Source organism: Thunnus albacares, chromosome 4 (assembly GCF_914725855.1).
Source record: "Thunnus albacares chromosome 4, fThuAlb1.1, whole genome shotgun sequence".
In the NCBI taxonomy this organism is placed as follows: Eukaryota; Metazoa; Chordata; class Actinopteri; order Scombriformes; family Scombridae; genus Thunnus; species Thunnus albacares.
Window position 1 is genome coordinate 26,349,103 of NC_058109.1, and position 23,537 is coordinate 26,372,639.

At 41.6% G+C, this 23,537-nt stretch overlaps 1 protein-coding gene across 1 annotated transcript in view; it reads left to right on the top strand.

The window, feature by feature from the left end:
* The first annotated feature begins 12,279 nt into the window (after positions 1-12,279).
* Positions 12,280-23,537, top strand: part of celf4 (CUGBP, Elav-like family member 4) — an 87,672-nt gene continuing 76,414 nt past the window's right edge. Inside the window, exon 1 of the mRNA XM_044348405.1 lies at positions 12,280-12,980. Within this exon, the coding sequence (XP_044204340.1) occupies positions 12,698-12,980 (283 nt within the window). The 5' untranslated portion in view covers positions 12,280-12,697. The remainder of the gene's footprint in view (positions 12,981-23,537) is intronic.

The window sequence follows — 23,537 nt, forward strand, 5'->3', positions numbered from 1 at the left end:
ACAGGCAATACTCATTAGTAGGATCAATTCAGTGTTGGTTTTAGTCTTTTCGTGGGATTTGTAAGAAATAAGAAAAAATATACGTTATCACCAGCATTATCCTTTAAAGTGCTCAAACTATTCCCTGGCACAATTCATATCTGGTGTGTTTCTGCATGCCTATATATATGTGAAAAAGTAAACCTGCTGTTTGATTTCTTTGTGTGACTTTCACGCTGCACGACATGTGTACATCACCCATTATTCAATTACATTAGACAACAGAACGAAAGGCATTCATTACCTTGAAACTCCTGGATATGACAAGAAAAAACAGCTAGAGAGAGAGAGATAGAAGCCCCAGAGCACTCGTCGTCTCAACAATTGACATGAGTAATAATCGACATCTCCACCGACACGCCATTCAAATCTCCTCCCATCGACATCTTTGATATTGCTCCAGGCGTTGTTCATTTGTTGTTCCACACGTCCGTCATGGTACAACTAGCCCCCCGCCACCCCCACCCCACATCCAGCCACCCCTAAAAACACACACACAAACACAGAGACACATACACTTCTCATTCTTCGCTGTCTGTGGCTGAAATGACTATTGATGTTTGGGTTTGGATTTGAAATATGTTGGAACAGGGAAAGGTGTTGAGGGGTGGTGGTGAAGAGGGGGATTAGTTTGGACATAAAACAGCTCTACCCTAGGAGGGCAGTGAGAGGGCCATTTCACAGGGGGTAATCCCAGATATTATGTTCATTCCCTTTCTTTGTAATTTTATTAATGGTGAGAACATTAATCCTCACTCAGTCTGAGACCAGAGAGTCGGCAGTAGAACAATTTTTTGGTGGTGGGTGAGAAGGATTTGTTGTTCACATTGAGAGGGGACTATTTTTTAGTTTTCCTTAGTCTCTCTGAGCGTATTTTCTTTGCCACACTGATGTAATGAGCTGCTCACACAGGCTTCTTTGTCTTGTTTGTCTGTATTCCTGCTGGATGATTGTGTGGCTGTATGTTCCCTAAAACAAGTGATGGGGGGGTGGAGGGGGATTAAAGACACCGCAGTGTACGCATGTCTATGTCTTTACCTTGTCCTTGTCTCTTTGTCTTTACCTGCCTCTTTTGGTCTGTTTATCTCTTTGTGATGGAGGTCAATCATATTATTTCTCAATCAAAATAGTGATGCGTAATACCCGTGCTTTCTTAGTTTCAGTTCATTTAACAAAGATAATAGAGATTGATGTAAATATTCCATATGACATACCATCATTCTGCTAATGATGTTTTGTTGATTACCACATTAGCTGCCCTAATTCTACCTTCACATGAAGAATTACAGCAAACATGATGTTAATGTTGAACGTGTAATGAGAATCGGTAGCTTCTTTTGGTTGGCCATGTTCATTGGACCATTCTTGTTACATGGGCAGTGAAAATGAGGTAGCTCATTCTAAAGTCAAAGGGAATTTAACATCAATAAATCATCACCGTGTTAATTTTGATCACCATAAATCACCATAAAGAAGCAAGTCCATCATTGTGAAAATTGGCAGGCTCTATCGTTGAAGCTGTCAAAGCTTCTGACAGTGTTGGAGCAAATGAAAGTTTGATAGAACAAAACTTCCAACATGTCTAACAATGCCGGGAAACAGTGACTGGATGGGATAAGGCTCATGGGATATGCAGTCTACATTTTAGAAACTCAGTTATCATCTCGACAATGTCCTCATTTGTTATGGTAATTATACAGTGCTAAGGTATCACAGTTGGGTGGCACAGAGGCTCAGTGATTAACACTGTCACCACGCAGCAAGAAGGTCCCGCACTTGAGCACAGCCTGGATAGCTGGGGCCCTGTGTTACTGTGCTCTCCGTGTCTGCCTGGGTGCTCTCATTTTCTCCCACTGTCCATAGGCAAGCAGGTCAAGTGAAACGTAAACACACAAATTTAATTTGAGTGGGAATATGTTTGTTTATGTGTTTATAGCCCCGTGATAGAACTATGTCCTGTCTAAGGTATACGTCTTGTCAGTGCATAGTGGGATCCCTACAGCTTTGAACAGGTTAAAACGATATAGAAAATGAATGTATGGATATCACATTTGATTGCAATATTGTATTAAAAATTACATTACCTTTTTCACCTGTGTGAAATTGGGCTAGTTTTAGATCATTTGTATCTACTGTATTTGAAACAAAAGAGGAGGTTGCCTAAGATTATACAAAATATAATGTGGCAATGTGGATGTGGTTTTTACCAAATAGTTCTCAGACAAGACTGAAATAGTATTATATTTTCAGCTATGGATTAGTACACATTTGCCGTACTGGTGAGTTGTTACGGCACCGGGATGATGTATGTGAGAGTGACTCAAAATGAACCACAACGTCACATGTTTATGTTAAAGAAGGAACATGTCCCCTAGTGCAACTATGTGGTCTAATTTATGTGTTTTAAAAGTTTTTGGACAACAATGCAGCTCTGTGGCAATTTTACACTTATGTGAAATTGAGCTAGTTTTATGTATTGGTTTTAAGTTTTCAACTGATATTCATTCTGCATTCTGAGAGTCTGCCTACTAGTGATGGACAGCACTGTGTGGTTGAAATCAATATCACACAATATTAATGCTTTTTTCCCCTTATATCAGTATATATTATGAATGTGCATAAATTCACATATTTAAAATATAAAATTGATGCTCAGCTCAATGAACTTGCTTCCATTGTTAAGCTTTTCATCAAACAATAATATTAAATATTGAATTATTTGAACGTTTTTTTTTTTTTTGCCCTTCCAGGTTCTATTAAAATAAATTACATTTACACTTCTTTCTATCTGAAGTCACAGAATCATTCAACATGTTTGATGAGGTTTTCATGTCTTGTACATCAGGCTTCTTCTTGGACAAAGCCAAGACTTCCAAGCATCATTTTCACATCTATATCCATTTGGATTGTGCTTCTTTTTTGTTGAATATAAATGAATGGGAGAGGAAGCATCAATTCCACAACACGCCTCAGAGACATCTGGTTCCCTACAGGCTTTGTGTCAGAGCCGCACTTCCAGGCAGGTGCATTCCCTTTGTGTTTGAGACAGGGGAGCAGAGTGCTGCGGTGTGGAGGAGATCGATCCACCCTGGGAAGTGTTGTCTCTGCCTCTGCATAACATGAGGTTCTAACATAAAAGGAGAGGTCAGCCAGCTAGAGTTGGGCCGACACACCTGTGTCCATTAGGCATTTGTGTGTAGGGTCACATGTACAGTATACACACACATGCTATACATATACCATCACCCACACTTATCTTCTGGTGCACTGAATAGCACTGATGAAAATTTCAGACACTCTTAAATTTAAAAAAAACAGCTCCATGTGATTTTTGGTTTGCCAAAGTTACTTTTAAAAATAGCTCATTTTTATGTTTGTCTAACAATGATGTGAGGATCTCAGGCTCTTTTCAAATTGTGGATGTGTATGTACATTTGTGTAGGATGAAGTTGCCTTAGAAACATCTCCTAGCAGCATCATACCAGTTAACTTGCCAATTTCCTAATGATTCAGCACCTCAGTCTAGGTGGGTAATGAACAACAGCGCCACATCATGTTTCTCTCTCTTTATGCAGGAGGGCATATAACAAGAAGAAAATAACATTTCTAACACAGCATTTTGTTTTTTGTGAAAAAAAATAAGAATTGATTTTACTATCCAAAGTTTATTTTATATGCAAATATGCAAATAACCACAAGCTATCATTCTTGGGGTGCACTACCTGTAAACTTAATGTAACCAAAAAGGAGAAAACAAGTTTTGGAGCATTATCTTTGCTTTTAATTCTATAAGCAGCTCCCAAACATTGTTCATGCTGTGAAACAACACACAATGCTATGAAATATGATTTCAGGACCTGGAGTCAGTATATTCAGTATATAGCTGCTACAGTTTATAACACAATACTGTTAGTACATTTTTCTTGTCAGCTGCATGAGTGAGTTGGAAAAAAAGATAGTGAGGGGCAACACTGAACCTAGCTAGCCCTTGTGATGTGTCTTTCCCTTTGGGCTTACTATATCCAGATTAAGGGAGAGTTCACAGATAGGCGACAGGCTCCAGCACCCATATCCAATCAGACGGTTCCCTCAGGGGAACCATGTGGTGCACACATATGTGGCCACAGCTTCACAGCATGACACTACAGTGTCCTCCAGGAGTCCTCCATGAGGATCATGGGAAGCTGTGAGGGGAGTGCAGCACTTTGAGTGAACACTGGGCGATGTATTTGAAGATTAGGCAATGAATTTATGAAGACTGGCAAAAATGTCATGGTTTATATTATGTTCTTGCTGCAGCATGAGTACAAGTAGGAAGACAAGGGGGGAGGGGGGGCATACTCATGTGCTGTCATCCGCGTTTTTGAAGGCTCATACTCTTCAAGGCTCTCCTTCCTTCTGCTCAAAAGCTTTTCTGAAAGTCTATTTGTAACACTGCTTGCTTCTTTCCTGCTCTCTTTATCCAACTACACAATGTGGGCGCTGTATCCACGTCTGTGTGCATTGTAATGAATATAGGCACGTGTGTCTGTGTGTGTGTGTGTGTGTGTGTGTGTGTGTGTGTGTGTGTGTGTGTGTGTGTGTGTGTGTGTGCCTGCATAAAAATGCTTTATGTGGCCCACGTGTGTAGCACCGCCAGCTGAAGAATGAGTCATATTTTCTCTATCAAAAGGAGACACAAACTGTATAATGTACATCCACCTCCTGACTAAGATATTTAGGAACAGCCTTCTCTCTTTCTCTCTCCTCCTTTCTCAACTCCATTATGAAATTTTTCCATTGCAGCATCATATATATACTACACCTTTCCACGGTTTTAGGACTGCATTACATTTTATGAAAAACCTCACACAATGACATCGGGCCCTAGAAAACCAAATAACCCAGCCCCACTCCCAGAGCCATCACACTTGATCCGTGTGTGAATGAATCACACTATGCTACCATTTTCCTCTCATCTCCCTTCCTGCCCCCTACAGAACCGGAGCAAAGCCATTGCTCATATTTTCACTGACAAAAGAGGTGACAGTGAAAGGAAAGTGAAAAGGCTATAATAAATGCTACGGGAGAGGTACAAGGAAGAGAGTGCAGCGTTTGAAAACGGTAACCTTTTTCAGATGCTGATTTAGTATTCATTATTAATGACCTTTCTCTACCTGAGCAAAGCTGTTGCCAGGAAGCCCCTTCGTGTTTGTGTCTGCCAGAAAGCTAGGGGCAGACGCTACGGCCTTGTTCAGACTTGTTGGCTGATGGATTTCTACACTTGGTATGCATCTTTCGCACAAATACTGTTTAATTTGTCCCACTGAGTCCACATGCTGAGTAAAGAATAGTATGAACATAGTGGGCAAGATGTTAAAGTTCAGAGAAGCATGCTAGACACAAATTAGGGGTCAGACAGGGAAGATTGGTATTTTGGTATTTACATTGTCTGTCACTACCTGGCAGGAAAGAAGACAGGCAGAGCAGCATGCAAGCGCAGGGGAAGACAGGCAGGATGAGAAATCCTCCTTTCCTCTCAGTCATCTTGCATTTACTGCTTTCTATCTCATCAAAAAGCATTCTCATGCTAATTGAACTTAAAGAGCATCCATGCGTACAGCACAGTGTTAGTGTGCGCCTGTGGATGTGCATGTGCGTGTGTGTGTTTGTGAGTTTGAACAATCGCCTCAAATGTGCTCATCCAGGCTCGGTATTCTATTCACAGTGCCTACACCCTGACAATCGGTCCTACACTGTGAAAGACATACTCCTAAGCACATTCAAACTTCACTGCCAGGCAGTACAGTAAAACTGATCTATCTATCTATCTATCGCTCCACCTGTCTGTTTATCTAGCAATCCCTTCCATCATTCTGTCATCCTTTTGTCTGTCTGCCTCCATTCATCTGTCATTATCAGACAAAAAATGTAACACATACTTCCTCTCCCCAACCGATAAGACTCTACACATCACTCAGGAGCAAACCACGGGGGCCCCAGAAAGACACATATTCACACACCAAAACTCTGCAAGAACTCACCTCAATTACGCCATTATTTCTTTTGTTGTCATTTTTCTCTCCAAGATTTGAAACATATTTTTATGCAGCCTCTTTTGTCTAACCAAATGCCAAATTATTATATTGCAATCACAGACTCTTCTCTGTGCCAGAGATTTAACAGCACCGTCAATATTCGCTATCACTTCCCCTTAGCAGCTATAATTAGACTGCTTACTGGGATGGTATTGTGAAGAACCTAAGCCAAACCAAAGTCTCTGAGCCTTCTGTGAGGAGAAAGCTTTGAGAAAAACAATTAAAAGACCTTGTTTTGCCGTCATCAAGTAACACACAGGGCTGTAGATTTGCCAGACCATGTGGTTCATTGATATTCAGTGATTCATGTTCAGGTAATTTTATAACAAAACGTATGCTTTGGGACCTCTATGGAGTGAAATACCTCTAAAGAGGTTCATTGCACATATTAGACATCCATGAATGGATCCTTAATAAAGAAAATCAATGATAGATTATCTGTGTGTAACTGGTTTCCTGACATTTTCTGGATAGGTAGATCAGCAGCAAGACTACCTCCTTACAGTACATAACATATCTGTAAACTTGTCACAGCAGCATTGTGTGTGTGTGTGTGAGTGTGTGGAAGGACATCTGTGTTCGTAAACAAAATCTCAGCTTGACAAGGCTGGCGGAATTTCTGGGTCACATGAACAAAGACAAGCTCATATTTGCTTCTGCATGTGGGTTTGCTCACTTGTCTGGCAACCATCACACATGCAAGTGAATTCCAGTGATCTAAAAATACAATATACACATACACATGAACGAGCACACACACACTTCCACACAAATGCAATGGCACGAACACTACACCTTATCCTTACTCTAGACATTTTTTTGCCCAGGGGTATACCAGAGAACTAGGTGTTATCGCACTCCCCTGTGAGTCCCACTTTCCTCCCCAGAGCAATTAATGACAACATGGTGTCAGAAACTCTGGCCCCAAAATGGCTGCCTATCTGGAATGGAGGTGTCACATCACCCTGACAACCAGGTCAAGCCCTCCGAGTATCATCAGTGTGCGCCAACAAAGCCAGGGGTCAGAGTTCATCTCACCTTGTGACCCCTCTGTGGAATTGATCTGTTGTAGTGGAAATTGGATTTTGGTGCTGCATGATTCAGACAACAGCCAGACATTGAAGACATTTTCTGCCTTGAATGATTGACTAGATGACTCATGGCATCAGACACAACAATACGATATTATAGTCACGAAGGAACTACAAAAAAATTAGGGTAATTTTCTGTCATGTTTCTCAAGTATGCCTGTGTGTGTGGATCTGTGTGCCTTAAGCTATATTAAAGTGCACAGTGCATGCACATGTGTGTCTTTACGTGCCAGGGTGTATGTGTGATGTTGTCAAGAAGCTGGTGTTTGTCAAGAGGTTTGTGTTTTGGGGGCAGCAAGTCAGTCAAGGAGAGGAGCTGTCAGCCAGGCTGATCTGTGCAGCCGGCACTCGGCACAAGCAGAGACGCCCACCCATGTCAAATGTTACAGCACTAATCTCTTTCCAATGCAGCCCAGGTATAACTGCAGGGGCGAGAGAAAGACACACCTCATTGCTCCTCAGAATGAGATTCCCAGGAGACTCCACAATTCACAAATCTACAGGCTTTATTTAAATGAAATCCATAGCATCTTGTCATTGTTTTGAGATCAGCTCATTTTAGAAACTTTGGGCAATCGGCAACAATTGTATTGGATTGTATGCCTGTTAATATTTTGCACTGCAGCATTTGAAATCAGTAAAACTTGTGTATGACTGTGGAAATTATTTTTATTGCCTCTGCACTGAAGTGTGATGCTTTGCACACTTATATGAGTTAAATGTGTGTAGCAATATTTTAGGACCTATGCTATACGTGTGTGCTAATTTTACTTCCCACAGTATGATCACGTTGTGTATTAAACTAAACAAAGGCTTTAAGACATGTTTAGTCCAGTTTAGTCCACGCATCTGCTGGAAGGATATTTCACAAATTATTTTAATGGTTCTAATGTCTTATTGAATGCATTTGTGGCTTTGTTTGTTTTTGCCCAAGGGGAGATAATACGCCGCCTCTCATCCCAGTGTCAACAAACTTCCACTGTAAGACTTTTCATTCCACACATGACCCAGTAAAATCCTTTTTTCCTCAGGAAATTAAGAAATATTCAGTCTCCCTGTTACTGGTTATGTTTGTATGGCTTTCTGCATATTTGTGTGTATTTAATTATTAATGCTCTCATAAACAAATCATTTTATATGTAAACTAGAAGGGCATCTCTACATATAATTAATATGATCATTCCACATGTGACACATATGTAAAATCTTCATACCACACAGATACAGTATGTGCCTGTGTGTTCTTTAGTAGGCAGCATACACAGATTTTAAATTACTGCAGTAATTTTTTTTTCTTGGCACATCCCTTCCAATATCTTACAAATTGGTGCTAATCAAGTTAAAGGGGACCTTCCTGCCCTCCTCGTCCCTCTAAACTTTCTGAGCATTTAGTCATGCACCTGCCATTTCCTCATTCCTTTGCGCTCTTCCCCCTAAATTACTGGGAGGTGATATACCGCCTGGGTGTCCCAAGGCTACAGGAGATTTAGAACTTTGTCCCATATGAAGGAGAGGTGAGAAAAGACATTACTATGCAGAATAGGTAATATTGAAAACGCCAGAGCTCTTTATGGTGCCCCATGCAGATTATCAATCTATTTGTGTAACTTGGCTACCCAGAATTTCATTTCCCTTTTCATTTATTTGCCTTGCTGCAACCGTTTACAGTGCCGAAACTGAAAATTGAAGCCATGACGAGAAAGGAAGCAATATTCCCAGGGCAAAATAGGCTTCTTCTGCTGTATGATTGGAAAGGTTCATTTGGAAGGGGGGGTGGTGAAGTGACCTCTTTTTGATGAGCACAGAGGAATGTTGTGAGGGAAACTGGGAGTCCACATATGGTCATCTACACCTTGTCCATGCAGTGTGCTCATAGGCCTCAGGCTTTTTTAAGTGTTCTTGAGCATTTAGAGGGGCTTATTGCATCATGAAAGAGCAACCCTTGTCAATATTGCCCTATATTACATTCAGCACCATGGACAGAGGCATACATTTGTTTCCATTGCGCTACATGAGTTTCAGCACCAGGGACAGAGCAATATCTTGACATCATTTCTCTTCTGTTTCTGGAGAAATGTTCAGAGTTTAGAAAAACACAAAATAAGTGTGAAAATTGTTTGACAGACCGGGTGCTTTGAGCACTGCTTTCAGGACGCCTGTGCAGTGAGCACAAATGATTTGCAAAAGCTACACAGTCATATTTAAATATACCCAAACGGATTGAAATAAGTACCATTTTGGGAGCGAAAAGACACTCTGTTACACGTCTTGCTCGTTAATTGCGTGTTATTATTATCAGTCCGATGGGCTCAGTCACCGAAGCCATTTCACTCCGGGCGACACTGGAAACATCTCATAGTACTCACAGGTAAGTTGTGTGACGAGACAGACCGTGAGGAAACCATCGTGGCGCCATACCTTACATAATCATCATGGCGTACCCACTGAAAATAATTACAATGATTTGTGCCCTCCCATTTCACCCTTGTATTAAAAAATATTGCTGGAAGTAAGTCAGGCGTGAGCGCAGGCAAGACTGCTGTGGTGAATGGAGTGTGGCCCGAGGGAAAAGCTTGGAGAGCAGAGCACGGTGTCATGCCAAAGAAAGCAAAGACCCCCCACCCCCCCACACCAACGCCCCCTCCCCTCCCCCCGCTGGGGCCCGGTCATGCCGTGAGAACGGGATGACATTACCGGGCCATTTAGCTGGCGGAAGAGCAGAAAGAGGTGAGAGAGGCGCCGAGTGTGTCGCTTTTGTTATTTAATGGCTGGCTAATGTCTAGGCGGAGGGGGGTATGCCTCATAGCCAAAAATGAAAACAAATAGGTCAACATTATGAGACTTGGATGTCGTCGCCATACTATAAGGCCTTCAGGCTGCGTGGTTTAACTGAAGACACTGAAGCACACCACCAGTTCATTTTTGTTCATCATTGGAGAACGGTTCAGTGCCGACACTTCACCCTTTAGTCTGATATGAATATAATATATTATGAATATATAGGAGCTGTGTTGCTGCTTTTATTTTGGCAACCACTTTTAGCAAGAGCCTAATATGCAGCAAACATATGGCTAACTGTATGAAATACAGTTTATTGTATACCATCTACTTTAAATGAAAATGTATATTATTTCATATGTAGATAATAATTTGCTTGTCTTTGGGGCCACAGGCTGATCCACAAGAGAAATGCAATACTACCATCACCGTTTTCCATATTTTTTCGAAGACTGCCCAGCTTCAGACACATCTGCCCAGGTTGTCATAACTCCACTGCCGCTGTTTTTTTGTTTTTTTTTCATGAGCCTCCTTGCTGACCGTTTAAATGGCATTCATCATATTGGATTTAAGCAGGAATATCAGCACTCTTATCATTTACACATTGCCATGACCTCGGGTACTGTAGTTGTCCTTTGGGAATAGAGATAATTAAACAACATGAACTGATTCACAAAGGAATAAACCAGATAGCCAGTGATCTTAAATGGGACGTCGTAGTGCTCAGTTTTCTAAGAATTAGCTAAATTTAAAACATCTGATCCAAAATAAGTTTGTGTCATTATAATTCTCAAAGAAAAACTCCACAGTGAATGTTTCATCCTACTGCCATTTGCGCCTTCTTTGTAACCTCACATTGGGGCCTAAACAGTCTCCTGTTTGTGACTACAGGAGTAAGATCATGTTCACCACCATATAATAGAGATCACTCTGTCCTGGGGCATGATGATAATGTTGAACCTGGTTTCATTGCTCAGCTCATTCTTTGTTTCTCCTCCGACGCCACTCGGGTAAGACACAGATACAAACGTAACTAAAGTTTTATTTAAGTGTTTTAGATATTCCACCCTGAGTGGTATTCAATATCAACACCTGAGTCACTTAAACTGAGATTTTCATAAATCAAGGACTGCTGAGGCAATCAGCCTGGCCCCTCTCTGTTTGATTTAAAAGGGCCTAAGCTCAAAATTAATTTGATGAGGACACTGAGTGAACATTGGATGTCCTTTCAAATGATCAATTCATCTCTCACGGATAAACAGCTTTTCAGATTTTTTTTTCACAGTATTTACAGTGTAAATTGATGCTTCTGACTTTTAATCCTCAAATCTCCATCTTTCGTTGCTGACACTTTTTTCCTTTTGTCTTTTTGACGAAGTTTTCTGATCACCTGAACGAACCTAAAAGATTACCGGCATCGGTGAATGTGGATTTCCGTGCATCTTGTCATTTTGTCCCACTCTTGTGTGTGTGTTTTTCCCTCCGATGTGCCCCCTCTATACGCCACTCGGCGGAGCTCACAGACTTTCCCTTTCTGGGAATCAAATCATCTAATCCACACGACTTTCTGAATAGCAGAGGAAGCTAATAATACGTCGTCTCACCGGTGCAAAACCTGATTGTTCTTAACAATAAGCAGCGGTCGGAAACGTCAGAGGAATCCTCCATCAGTGTGTTTTAGTTTCGCCTGTGGACTTCATTTCAGCACCACGGAGCTGTCCGCCACCCGGGAGCGAGCTGAGGGTGCAGCGACTCACTGCTGCTGCTGCTGCTGCTGCTGCTGCCTTCGAGGATAAGGAGGGCTAAAAGATGATGTGAAATGTGATTCAAGCTTAAAAACCTCCTGAGAACGCTACATCCACCTTTTCAATCACACCATATCTACAGCGAATGTTTATTGTGCATCGGGACATGTCGGGTGTAAATTGTTGTTAAGACACCTCATCACAATTAATATGAACATGTGTGTCAGTCACGAAGTAGGCTAATAACATCGTGAGTTCGTGAATGTGTAGTTATTTGCTCTGAGTAGGAGCACAAAGGACCGTATTCTCTATATTCCTCTATTTATAGACCCTCTCCCCTTGGTGGAATGTACCACTTGGTCCTCGCATAAGAAAAGGGGGGACAGAAAACGTTGGGTTTGACATATGCCGAGTTTATAGCGGCCCCTCTTTACTGAAACCTCCCCGTTGTTCTGGCAGGGATTGAACCGGTCCTGTCCGTTTAAACCGAGAAGACACCCATACCGACTCCTCAATGCAAAAAAATAAAAGGGTGCCAAGAAGCTGGGACGAGGGAACGTGGGTGTAAATAGACAGTGAACGCTCTTGGTCTCTCTCTCTCCCTCTCTCTCTTCTATCTCTCTCTCTCCCTCCCCCTTCTCTTTCTCTCTCTTTCTCTCTGTCTCTCTTTTATGAAATCAATGAACGAGTTATTGGGTAGGACATAAATATAAGGAATCAAAGCCTCCACCGGGACCAACGGCATTGCGCGCTTTTGATATGCGTCTTCGCCAAATGCTACATGTGTTTTCACATCAATGTAAATATTGGCTTTGATAGGACGAGAGCGGAATCAGCTCTGGCACGGCTTGGTCTCGGAACCAAATTTTGACCAAGACTTCCACCAGCTTTTTTCAACGTAAAACGATTCTCCACCATCACCATCTGCTGCTGTTGTACCCATCCCAACTCACTGGCCGGTCCGAAGATGGCAACTTTAACCAACGGGCAGGTGGACGGCACGGTGCACGGTGTCGGTGTCGGTGTGGTCTCCGCCAGCACGAACGGGCTCGTGAACGGATTAAGCCACAGCCACAGCCCGGCGGGCTGCCCGGCCACCATCCCCATGAAGGACCACGATGCCATCAAACTCTTCATCGGTCAGATCCCCCGCAACCTGGATGAGAAGGACCTCCGGCCCCTCTTCGAGGAGTTCGGCAAGATCTACGAGCTCACTGTGCTCAAGGACCGCTTCACGGGCATGCACAAAGGTGGGTTATGCCCATATTCCCTGAGACAACTATGGCTCTCTACTTGTTTTTGTCAGTGTGAAATCTGTCACACGTTTGTGAGAGTGAGGATCCTAAATCATGCAGGATTTGATGGGTAGAACTGCGAGATTGTTGGCAAATTGTGGCAATTTTCTGTAGAGCTGAAGCCTGAATGACTTTGTGCATGTTTTTGTCAAGATTTGTGGCACCAAACAAAAAAAGAATATTTTTCCTTTGTTAGACTTGTCTGTGGATCTCTTAAATTCAATGCTTCATTTTTTTTTTTACCTTATTGAGCAAGCATATCCAAGTATGAGGGTGTCACGAATCGGGAGTCACGACGGCATGAATTTATGTAGGGTGATATTAGGAGGAGCAATGTTCCTGTTTGAACAGTGTGCACGGGAGTATTCACACATCTAGTCCAGCGGTTGTAAACGTGCTTTCATTCACTACAGTGCTAAATCCAGGCCATTAACCTCACGTTTTCACGTTGCAGTAGCGGGAGGCTGTGTTTGATTGCCCGCAGCACCGTACACTCTGTTGCCCGTAACTCTGTGTGTGTGTGTGTATGTGTGTGTGTGTGTGTGTGTTGGGGGGGTGGTGGTGAGGGGGCGGTCGCGCGTGCACGTGTGTACGCACGTGTGCAACACAGAGGGAGTGGGCCTGTGAATATATTGTAGCCTACTTTTGTACAGCCTTTAAGCTTTTTTTTTTTTTTTTTAAAGATTTTCAGGTTTTATCAATCGGAGTTATCCCTCCTTGAAGATTAAAAATAAAGTACAAAACAGGAAAGCAAATAGCACACTGTAGTTGGTGAAATGTGTTCTAATTAAATCCTGAATTTTCTGACTTTATACAGCATATTAACTTGATCTATCTTAACAACTTTTTATAGTCTGTTTTCTTTGTTTACCCTGGCTGACACAGAGCGGATGCCTTTGTTACAGTAATGATGTCAGTGAATTAAATAATCATAAACTTTTGCTGTAACAGTGTTACATAGCCTTGTGTTGTAATATTAATGTCCTGCCTTTTGGTGCAACAGGAATGATGGTGCTTTAACCCTGTATTTTATTTTCTGCTCTCAAGGGAAGGGTTATTCTCTGCAAATCACCATCTAATGAGAGGTCACTAATTGATCCGCTATACCTGCAGGACATCTCCCAGGGGAGCAAAGTACATTAGGAATGAGCTATCACTTTTATTTGGGACCCCTCCCACCCCTTCTCCTTCTCCCTTAAAGCTCTCTCTGCCCCCATGTAAACAGTGTGTGACATGCACCATGTGTCAGGAAACGATTATGATATACAAATAATTCCAGAGGGCAGAGACTGTCTGCAGGCATGGGGGAAACCAAAGAGGTGGAGAAGGAAAGTGTGTGCGTGGGGTGGGGGGTGAGGGGGGGGGGGGTATCTTTTATTAATAGCCCAGCTGTAGTAGCGACTCCCTGTTGGACAGTTAATCACCAGTGGCCCCAGAACTATAGGCACGGCTCGCCAGCTGATTCTAAGAACTGTCTCCTCACTACGATATACGGCCCTGCTTCCCGGGCTGGGCCCCCGCTTTCATTAGCGAGCCCCCGCTGCGCTCATATTTTAACTAGCTGGAGGCACTAGCTACTCCCTGGCTCACTAGCTCACTGCAAGCTGTTTGAAGGCCGCATCCCCTCCACAGATTCTTAACACCTTCCTGAGGTTTCCATAGACACTTCCCAAATTAGCAGTAAAAGACAGCTCATCCCACAAATAACAGGCAGAGTGACTGACTGTGTACACTGCTGTTATAGCGGTTTTATTGAAGGAGACACAGCGTAACATGAATTTGGTATGGTAAGCTGTCACAGCAAGAGTTTGAGACAATACTTAAATGCAAATATACAAATATTCTGGAGAGAAATAATTAATGCTCTATTTTTTTTCTATGCCTCGTCTTGTATGGGAGTTTAAAAGTCAAAGCCATTTCTTAAGTGCTAATGTCGATGGCAATTGCATGTTCATATATTCTCACTACAGTCTTCTGCATTTAAAACTGTCTTTTTACATTTTGTACAACTTCACATTTATAGATGTACATGTTGTACATACATGCTACAATCTCTCACCACTCATTCCTCTCACCTTTTCCCTCAGCTCCTTCACTCTGTTTGCATTTTTCAGAGTCCTGCCACAGAGAGTCAAACCGAGGGCTTGATGACCCTTTAAGGTGTGAAATGCTCCAGTGGAGTGAAGTCTATAGTGCTGCCCACCAGAAAACTCTCTAGGCTCCTCTATTCTTCTCTCCCACTCTGCTCGATCTGTTTCATTCTTTGCTTTCCATCGTTCTCCCTTTGTCTTCACTTTATGTACTTGCACGGACACGTTGCCTGATCACGACAGTGCATCGTGTTCTATAATGGTTGTGGTAGCACAAAGCCTTGGCTTGAACTACAGATTGTAGATGACAGACTTTCATTTCCATTATAAATTTGTTCTACCTCTGTTTTTTTTTGTTTTGTTTTGTTTTTGTTTTTTGGGGGTTTTTTTTCAAGTAGCACATACTTGGAAACTGTCATCACTAACAATGCAATACCTGATCTGGGGATACTGTTGCATTCATTTAACTTTACACAAAGAGACACTTTTACAAAGAAATAAGCATGGCTTGAGCTAGATAATACAGAGCTTTTTCTGCTACGGCAGGTAATAAAAGGCCCTGATCCTGTTCTACTGTACATCAACAAGCCTAAAGAAACAGCCTTTGCTATGGTAATGCTACCTCGGAAGAATAAGACCCCTATTATTGCCATTGTCAGCCGTGCCTGTGATACCATTGCCATAACCCTCCCCATAATGACTCCATGTATCACTAGTAATCTAGTCTTTAGGATTCTGTCCCCTTGGAATGGAGGGGTGGAAGGAGCAGGGAGGAGGGGAGCATAGGACAGGGGTCTGCAGAGGCTGGGAGCGGGCGCAGGGACACCAGTGCAGGCCTACATTCTCCCAATGATTTTATTTCTCTCCCCTCTGCGACCGAGCCATGCTAATAGAGGCCATTTATAACGGTCACCGGCTGCTGCTGCTGCTGCTGCTGCTGCTGCTACGAAGCACAACGGGCTGAGAGGCACGGCTAGCACAAAGAGCCAACCCTTTCTCTTTCTCCTCTCTTTGGCAATGCAGCATGGGAGGTGGGGATCTATTCAAGAAGAGAAGGTGTAGATATGATTGCTAGCACTATTCATCCGTCTGATTTCATGTAATAATCACCGGGGCAATTGAAGTGTGGTGATATGGGCTAGACATTTAATAACTGAAGGTGTTATCTATTGTTTACCGTTATCATGTTATCAGGCACTGTTGTGTTCCTGGCCAAATCTTTATTGTCTACATCTTCGTTTTTCCAAGCAAATGCAAATGCAACTGTCACCAAGTTTGTTTTACTGCGTTGTTTCATTTCATGCAAGCAATATATTTGTCCTTGGCCCAAACTAAATACATTAGCAACAGCTCTCTCCATAGGCTCAGACAGTTAAAGTTGTTACAAAGCCACAGTTGCTCAAAGTCAAAGCAAGTGTTGAAACTTAATTTACATTTGAGCCAAACACTCCATATTGACCTGGAAAATGATGTAAACAAAATGTCAGAGTTTGTTAATCCAGATCACTTCCTCTTCTTCAGTAAGAGAGGACCATCAGCTTACTCAGACTGCCGGGATTAATGATAATACCTTGGCTGTTGAACCATTTTGTAATTTAATATCAATACTTCAGAAAAGGGTTATATGATCATATAAGGTTTAATATGTTTGAACAAGTGGAGATACAGTGTAATGACCAATATCTTGTTTAAATTTACCCACACTGCAGATGGCTTATGCTACAGATGGGGGCTATAATCTGTGCTGGTCATAAAGGGAGTTATGGTTCCCTCTGAACGCCTATGGTTTTGATATTTCAGCCCTTTTAACTGAATATGTCAGGGAGGCAAGTTCAGAACAGATTATTGGACTTATCATGTTTGGTAAGGCCAGGAAGTCATGATGCCAAAAACATGAAAGACTCATGCTGTGTTTTATTGGAGGCAATTAGGTGTTACAGGTTGTCATTAGAGAAGTACCATCTGCAAAAAGAAAAAAAAAAAAGAAAAGATGAATAAAACCAAATTTGACTTTGAACAAAGAGAGAAAGAAGTACGGGTGTATTTTTGTGTTTTTTTCGTCCTGCAGGTCTGCGTTAATGCAGCACGGTTCCGGCCGAAAAATTTCACTCCCGTTGCATCATCCTCTCTGTGGGATCTTTCTCTCTCCTCCTCTCGCATTTGGTTTGGGATGAGTGTGTGTGACTGTGTGTGTGTTTATGTGCTCCTCTGCTCCTCCCTTGGCCCAGAATACTCCACTCAGCTCAGCTCAGAATGCGCGCTCAGGCCCCACATTGTGCCCGGTTTCTATGAAGACACATCGCGATCGATTTTCAGTGTTTTGTCAGGGAGAACGGCAACATGTGTCACGGAGGAGGTCGCTTCTCACCAAAGTACATCCGACCACCGGCGCCACACCACACCCACCGCCCCTGTCCTAGAAGAGCCTAGAACTGCCAAGCAACAAGAGGGAAACAAGAGGCGGAGTCAGAGCAGAGAATACAGTGAGCCTAATTTGTCAGGAGGACCGTTGTCAAGGCAGCACTGCCTCTGTTGTCCATTATTATTGGAGGGGACTGTCAGATGGGGGCCAGCTGATGGCCAAGCAGGGAGCCAGTTAGTCACAGTGAGAGATGGCCGCATGAAGCCAAAGGAGGGAGTGCTCATGGAGCTCCTGCAAGGATTAGCATGCTAACAGCAGGTTTGGAGTCATGAGGCCTGTCAGGAAGGTGGAGCCCTCTAGCTCCTCTGACCTCAGCAGTCCTCTCATTAAAACCACTGACCTTTACATACATACAGAGAGAGAGAGAGAGAGAGAGAAAGAGAGAGAGAGAGAGAGAGAGGGAGATCATGTAAAGGGATGGCAGTATCTATTCATCTCTTTTAACTTCCTAAAGACTGACTGAAACTAGATGACATACATTCAGCAGTTCTCAGAAATTGCAAGTTCTGTAACGAGTTTGAAATGACTATTGATTGAAATTAAGATTCTAGAAGTACATTATCATTTACCAGATACTTGATTTGCTTCACAGAAAACTTTTTTTTATGTTAACAGTTCGGGAGCACATGCGCCTCTAGTATCATAGAGTAAAATGGTCTAGTCAGCATAGCACCAGTGTGTTACTGCGCAGTTAATGGTTCTACATGGCAAAGTCATGGGTCACTGTGGACGGCAGTGCTGACCTGTGGAGAAGCACAACGCTGAAGATTTGTGACCATTGTTAGAGGTTGCTGATCTCAACAATTTTCACATAGATAGATAGATAGATAGATAGATAGATAGATAGATAGATAGATAGATAGATAGATAGGATTGAACCAAAGTTTTTGAGGGGGTTTTCTGTGATTTAATTTTTTCACCCCAGATGTACGATGTTTCATCTTCACAAACTTGGATATCAATGTTCTGATATACCAAATACAAATGTGATCCATGATATTTCCAACAATGTCTGAGGTGAAAACGTCTCTAAAAAATGTATATGTACAATGAAAAAGCTTTCTTGTGTTTTGATACACTTAAACTCCTTGGCTGATAGCCCAGAGCTAGGTTAAAATAAAGTCTGCCTTAAATGTTTAATCAACATTTGACCTTTTGTTTTCCATAAAGAGAGGCTAAACAACATGCACTGGCTTCTTTCTGTTTTTTTTTTTTTTGCTTTTTTTTCCCTTAGTCTTGCTTTCCTATTGCTGTGTTCATTGCCCCGGTGTACCGTTCCCTCATAAGATGAAAAAAAAAATCCTTTTTTGACACATGCTCCTTGGAGAGGTAAATATTTTCTGTTTTCCAGGCTCTTGCATCAGCTAAGTATTATTGTGCCTTGTGTTAAATTTTTTAAAAAGTTGACGCTTTGGGCCTCTTGAATCTTTCAGCTACCCGGTTCTGGCAGGGTAGCTGAAAGGGTGGCCGGGTGGCCGGTTCTGGAGATGGGGAATGCAATATTTTTGAAATGTTGGAAAGTCTTACATGTTGTTTGTGAATTGTACTTTTGTTTTTGTCATGATTGCATTCATTTAAGTCTGTATTGCTAATAGTATAACTTCCTATGATAAAAAGGCTTGCTTTTTTTTTTTTTTTTTTTTTTTTGCTTGATATGAATTTTTTACAGGTTTTTGAAAACTGGCTGCATTTCAGGAGGTTAGAGGTTGATTATGAACTTCATGTAGTAGTCATGTAGTTTCACCCGTACTGCTTCCATAACATTTTCTAGATTCCTCACAGTTAAATACATGTGCAGTGTGTTAGTAGTGAGTTGAGGCTCTTTGTTATTTAACTCCATATACTTTACATTTTATTCAATATTTGGAGCTCTTATTTGTGCCATGCAATTAGATGAGCACCATGCTCTGTATGTAGTTGTTCAATGTAAAAGGCTTAAACACCACCATTTCCTTTGTTCAGCAGTCAAAAGGTTATGAATCTCCTCTGTGTATGTGAACTTGGAAACTGGTGTTTTGCCTTTTGGATTAGAGCTTCTGGCTCCTTTTATCAAGCTTTGTACAGTCAGGAGGCATTATAAATGATGGGGAATATTATAATATCCGTCTCCAGTATCTGTGTGTGTGCAGTATATGTGTGTGTGTGTGTATAAATTTTCTCTGAATATTTGTCATGTTGTGTGGATGCATGTGCCTTGTGTGTGTGTGTGTGCCACAGAGGAGAGTAATGCACAGGCCTCGGGTCCTGCAATTTCATCTCTCGCGAAAGTAATGCTTTATAGTAACTGTCCATGTTTAATAGTAATATATATATATATATATATTGTAGGTCCAAACCTGACTGAAAAGAGGACCAGCTGCAGCCTTCTACTGCAGAGGCTTTCAACGAAGAAATAGCAGCATGACACAGCAGCAATATGAAAAATAGACCTTAAGTTTGTCACAGCTAACTGTGGCAGTGGCCTATTAATGCATATCCAGCAAGCATTAATTCTTGTAAGTTATTCTACTCCAAATGTCTTTTATTCATTTCAAACTCCATCTAATGCATGTAAAAAATATTTCCACCCCAATATTTGTGTGTTTTCTAGTGTTCTCAAGGTCAAGCTCTGTTTTAATATCACAGAGAAATGAAATCATTACCTTGCTGTGACAATCCCTCAGTATTTCTCCAGAAAGTAATACGTGTTCTTTCAATTACCTTTTTAGCCCATATATATAAACTAAACAAATCATTCAGCTTTGTAGATTTATGGTTCATAGAAACTTGAATTGATGTTTATTCTCAACCAAATTACTAAACATAACTCGAAGTGGCATATCTGGGTCTGCCTGCTGGGATACTCTAAAGCAGGGATTACATGAGTCTTGTACTATTTGTCCCAGACAGAACGCACGTCAAAGACTGTTGAGCATGTGTGACTTGTCAGGCCAGACACATATTTAGCCTTCTCTGTATGCATGCATACAGTCCTCTGTGCTATGCGATGACTGCCAGGTTTGAGTGTCCCTGATTCAATTCACTTTCTTCCCATCTCCCTTCATGCCTATTTCATGTCCCCAATTAAAAATGCACCACGTTGACTTGTAAAAGGAAGGTGGGGATGGAGGTTAGGGCTTTTCAAAGATCCCTCTCAATTATTCAAGGCCAAGTTTGATTCAGAAAATGGAGGCGGATTAATAAGTCATGCAGAAGTTTTCGAGGGTTTGGGTGGAAAATGTAATGTAAGATGTTCTGATGAAATTAGCAGAAGCATCAGCCAAGAAGAGATGTTTGTTGTAGATTAGGTTCGACAAATTTTGACTGCCAGAGTCAGCAGTTTAAACGTTTAAACTACTCGAGAATATCTGAAGTTAGCAACTCAGTTCAGAATAGCTTCCTAATCGTTCCATTTTATACTGAATGTAAATTTCTTACTAAGAAATATGTTAGTTGGCACAGCTCTGAGTGACATAAGGCATCAGATCAGCTTTGAGTTTGTATTTCAAATTTTCTATTTGTTTCTGCATACCCATTGGGTCCATATAGTTCCATTTTCATTCCCCCAAAACTGTGCAGATCAGTGCATTTTGCTATCAGATATTACCATTCAAATCATATTGGTATCACATTGAGTGAAAGTACATCAAGGCTTTATCCTATCCTGCTGGTTGGAGAGCAGATAGACCAAAACATATCGCTGCAGAGGGAGATGGTGCAAGAGTGCGTAAAACGACAAGGAGCTCAAGACAGAGAGAGCGAGAGAGAGGGGGAGAGAGAAGGAGAATTAGAGAGATGTTGAAACAGGGATGATGTAAGAGAATGCGTGAAAAGAGGCGAGGGAGATCCATGGTGGAGAGTTCGGGTTGGAGGGGGGGGAGTTGCACACAAAGACAGAAAGAGAATATCAAGAGGCAGACAATATAAAAGAGAGAAAGCAGAGATTGTAAAGAGAGGTACAGACTAAAAATGGAGGCACCAGGAGATTGTTCAATGACAGGCACAGGGTGAGCAAAAGGAACGAAAGGAAGAGGGAAGAGGCTGAAAAGGAAAGACTGAAAAGCAGGCGAGGAAAACGACAGAGAGAGAGAGAGAAGTAGAAAGAGTGAGGGAGTCCCAGAGACAGATGTCGCCCTCGCTGGCCCCGGCAGATTGATAGCTTCTGGCCCAGTTCCATGCCAGGCTCTGACCCCTCTGTCCTCTGCTGTAATTTATAGGCTGCGTTTTGCCAGATTTAAGCACTACTCTGTGGCCATCATGGCTCGAGAAGGGAGAATGACCTTCCTGGGATGGTAGCAGAATTAGACCCCTGCAGCTCCCAGCCACCCCGGGGGTAAATAACCAAGTGCCCTCCCTATTAGCAGGATCTCTGACAACGTGTTAACGGGACAGGTCTCAGTGAATGTTTGTCTTTTTTTTCTGCATGTGTTAGCTCCCGCAGTTTGTTCACGTGTTTCAATATGTTCATGTGAGGGTGCAGCAGTGTAGGATTTAAAAGTTTTTGTGTTTTCCATCTGCAAGAATAGATGGGAGAAATAACTCCTTGCTGCATATCAGTGCAGTCACACTGCCATCAACATACTGTAGCTGACAGGTTGACCACCTTCAATAATTGTTTTTGGTTTTTTGGTGTTTTTTTTTTTTTTTTAAGTCTGAAGTCTGAAAAAGGCACCTTTGTTATAACCAACTAAAGTAAAAGCTCAATGTGATTTTTTCTTCAAGACTTATTAAAGTATTTTTGTTGCATTTGCTCGAGACAGAACAGAGAAGCACATAAATCTGTGCAGGTATCAATGTTCAAGGACTAAATATTACAGCTTTTGGTCAACTTTTTTTGATAAGTTACTTGAAGGCTATAATGTTTGTTGCAAAAGTAGAGATGAAATTACCTTCTAGACAATTACTAATCAACTGTTTGAGTGCACTATATGCGTTTATTATTTGTCACAAACTGCCTCAAAGTCAGTGACAAAAAAAAGGAATCACACATGAATAAAGTTTCTAAAAATGATGTAATAATAATGTTAGTCAGCGAGGTCAGTAATGAATGCAGTGTATGGATGAATGCAGTGTGTGATACATGCAAACAAAACACAAAGCCCTAAACAAACCGGCTGGTGAAGACCTGCGAGCAAGAGAAGAGAAAGAGGTTAACAGGAAGCCACTTAAATAGGCTGAGGCCTAAACTATACATGTGTAGGTAGTTTCCTGATGTCCTCTCCAAGTCTGCCTATTGATTCCTAAAGCAGGAAGTCAAACCAATCACACAAGCAGAAGGCAGAAAGAGGGACGTCATATATTTCATATGAGTGTGTGTGTTTAGATCAGTGTCACCAAGGGCCAGACTTTAAGCCTTTTGCACATCTTTTCAAACACAGATAAACCAAATTGGAAGCACATAACATACATGTGATCAGTGAAGTCCCCTCTCTTGTATGTATACTTATGCATTTACAGGAGGAAGATCCTCTGCTTTGAGGATTAATTAACAGAAGGTTGAGGTGGCTGAGACAAAACACAATTCATTCTGTTGAAATAATTAAAAAGTGCACTGAATACAACCAAAAGAGAGAAATAGCAAATAACAAACAAACACAACATCTGAAAATATTTTGTGGCTGCAGTCATTAAATTAAACTTGAACATGGCGTTGACTCGGCTGCTGATGCTCGATGGTGAGTGCACTCTTTTAGTAATTTACTTTTCATGTCTTGTATTTTTTTATAATCAATCTTTTCCTTAAGGTGTTTTTTTTTAATGCCATTCCATCTCATTTTTCATTCCCTCTGAAGTTTATTTAAGTCCTTCACATTATATTTTGACAAACCTTCTTCTATAAATTAATTAGAGTATTTTATTTCAGCATTAAAGAATTTTGATCTCTTTTTTTTTTTCCCGAGTCCTCAGATCATGGAGTTGCATCTTCACTCACAGAATCCGCCAGGCCTTATTAATTATCGCATCATTAGCTGCTCATAATTCAGGCACTCATTTTGCATAGATCGTGGGTCTGAATTGGAT